Source organism: Berghia stephanieae, chromosome 3 (genome assembly GCF_034508935.2).
Source record: "Berghia stephanieae isolate SIO BIC M18660-M18661 chromosome 3, UCSD_Bste_1.3, whole genome shotgun sequence".
NCBI classification, from domain to species: domain Eukaryota; kingdom Metazoa; phylum Mollusca; class Gastropoda; order Nudibranchia; family Aeolidiidae; genus Berghia; species Berghia stephanieae.
The window spans coordinates 58,782,549-58,785,048 of NC_088362.1; the positions used below are offsets into that span (position 1 = coordinate 58,782,549).

The following is a 2,500-nucleotide window of genomic DNA, read 5'->3' on the forward strand; positions in this document are numbered from 1 at the left end:
ATTAACACATAATTCAATGTTTATTGCGGTATAAAACAGCTCATATCTATTTAATAGGCCTACAATAAATTTAAAAAATGCCTAACGGGCGACATGTAAAGTTGAAACGGAAATGAAAATCCATTCGGCTTCTTAAAGGGAACTAATAAATTAAAGGTTAGCGTATTTAAAATAATAATAAAACAATAATAATAATAATAATAATAATAATAATAATAATAATAATAATAATAATAATAATAATAATAATAATAATAATAATAGTAATAACAATAATGATAATAATAATAATATGATAATAATAATAAAATAATAATAATAATAATAATAATAATAATAATAATAATAATAATAAAATAATAATAATTAATAATAATAAATAATAATAATAATGATGATGATAATAATAATAATATTAAATTTGATAATGATCACAACAATGATAATAATAATAGTGATAATAATAATAATAATAATAATAATAATAATAATAATAACAACAACAACAACAACAACAACAACAACAACAACAACATCAACAACATTTACCCCTGACCATTACAGGCTGTTATTCATGTCCACAAAGGCGAGAGCGCAATTTAATTCACGACAATCCCATCTATGACAAGAATCCTTATGAAGCAGATTCTCTAGAATGGTCTTGTGTAATAGTGGAATGTAGAACTCTGTTTTAATGCGTATCAGGTAGTCCAAGGGATTTTGGGTTCCAACCTGACGGAATAGCATGTTCCACAAGACTAACCCAAGGAGTAGGCGTCACACTGGGGGACAGAAGTAGAAAAGGTCATTAGATGTGCGGTTATGTGGTCTAGTGGTTTGACACTCGATTTCGGATCGGAAGGTCTTAGTTTCGAACCTCGCTCGGTGCATAGTTGAGTCCTTGAAAAGACTCTTTACTCACATTCTCTCACCATACCGAGGTGTAAATTGAGTACCTGGCCGTTAACAGTGTCGGAAAAATTGTAATATTGCCTAACAGGCGTCAACCCTCTCGTTCTACATGCTAGATTTTGCTGTTGATCAGGAATCCATTGTAAAGCACTTTGAGCACGTTTACTAGATATTGCGCTTTATAAAAGCTCAAGTATTTTTATGTCATCTGAAGGATTAAACACATTTTTTTCTTGTCACTTCGACAAAGAAATTGCCAGTCGTAACTCGTTTTCTAGCTAAATTTATATTGAAATAAAATCTTCATAATTACGCACGTCCATTTTCGTTGACGAATATGATACAAATCACTTGTTAAACACCTTATTTAAAAAATAGTCCTTCAGAGCCATACGTCCGATGGAGCCGGAATTTATCCCGGTTTCTATAGCCTTAAACGGACAATATCACTTGCTTGATACCCTTCGTTTTTTTTTTTTGGGTTTATTTATTTTTGTTGTTTTTTAAAGGGTTTTACGGTGCTTGTACCACATTTAGGTCATATCAGAGACAGGTTGCTACCCTTTGAATAGGACTAAAAGTACCACATATCGGGAGGTCAGAGTTGGGTTTGGATGAGACGCCACAGGCCAGGCCAAAGTCAGTAAGAATGACATTGCCGTCATCCGAGATCAGGATGTTGTCTGGTTTGATATCTCTGTGTACAAGATGACGTTTGTGCAGGTAGAGGACGGCACTGGTCAGTTGCATCAGGTATTTGTCTGTGAGATTCATGGTCATTGAAGTCAGGCGAGTCTTGTGAGTTCCCTTCTTGTAATAAGGCATGCACAGGACGTACTCCTCTGGACATTCAAACGCCTGGAGACAGGAGGGAAAAGAAATGATACATTTTGAAATAAGAGTTTTCATATAGCGCTATATCCACTCGAAGTCTCAAAGCGTTTCACAAGGGTTCCCAGGCCAACAGCAACGCTTAACATGAAGGACGAGACATGGTGCCTGTTAGGCGATATTAAATATTTTGGGACAGAGCAACTCTGTTAACGGCTTGGTACTCATCTTAACCCTGATTACCGTTAGAGAATGTGAGTGAAGAACCTTTTCCAAGGACTCAACTAAGCGCCGAGCGAGGCTCGAACCCGGGACCTTCCGATTCGAAAGAAAGGGTCTTAGCACAAGACCACATCACATGACCGTACAAGTCAACAAGCAGACGAACTTACCTTAGAAAAAGAAATACGTGTTCCAAATACATTAAAGTAGAATAGAAATGGATTATATTGAGCACAATGTAAACAGTGTAGAATGAGTTGATAAAGTCAGACTTTTAATTATCCTTTAGATCGCCTTTAATGACTGGAGCTTTTGGGAACGCGAGTGAAACCCTCAGATAGATTGAAATAACGCTGTTCATTGCTGAGAAAACGATAATTAGATTGGATAGATAGATTGATAGATAGGTAGATAGATAGATAGATAGATAGATAGATAGATAGATAGATAGATTGATAGATAGATAGATAGATAGATAGATTGATTGATAGATAGATAGATAGATTGATTGATACATTGATAGATACAAAGATAA

At 34.6% G+C, this 2,500-nt stretch overlaps 1 protein-coding gene across 1 annotated transcript in view; it reads right to left on the bottom strand.

Annotated features, from left to right (window-relative positions):
- Nucleotides 1-558: 558 nt before the first annotated feature.
- Nucleotides 559-2,500, bottom strand: part of LOC144969290 (serine/threonine-protein kinase Sgk2-like) — a 4,345-nt gene continuing 2,403 nt past the window's right edge. The window contains exons 2-3 of the mRNA XM_078908400.1: nt 1,497-1,770; nt 559-758 (exon numbers count right to left, since the gene is read on the bottom strand). Of these exons, the coding sequence (XP_078764526.1) occupies nt 559-758; nt 1,497-1,770 (474 nt within the window). The remainder of the gene's footprint in view (nt 759-1,496; nt 1,771-2,500) is intronic.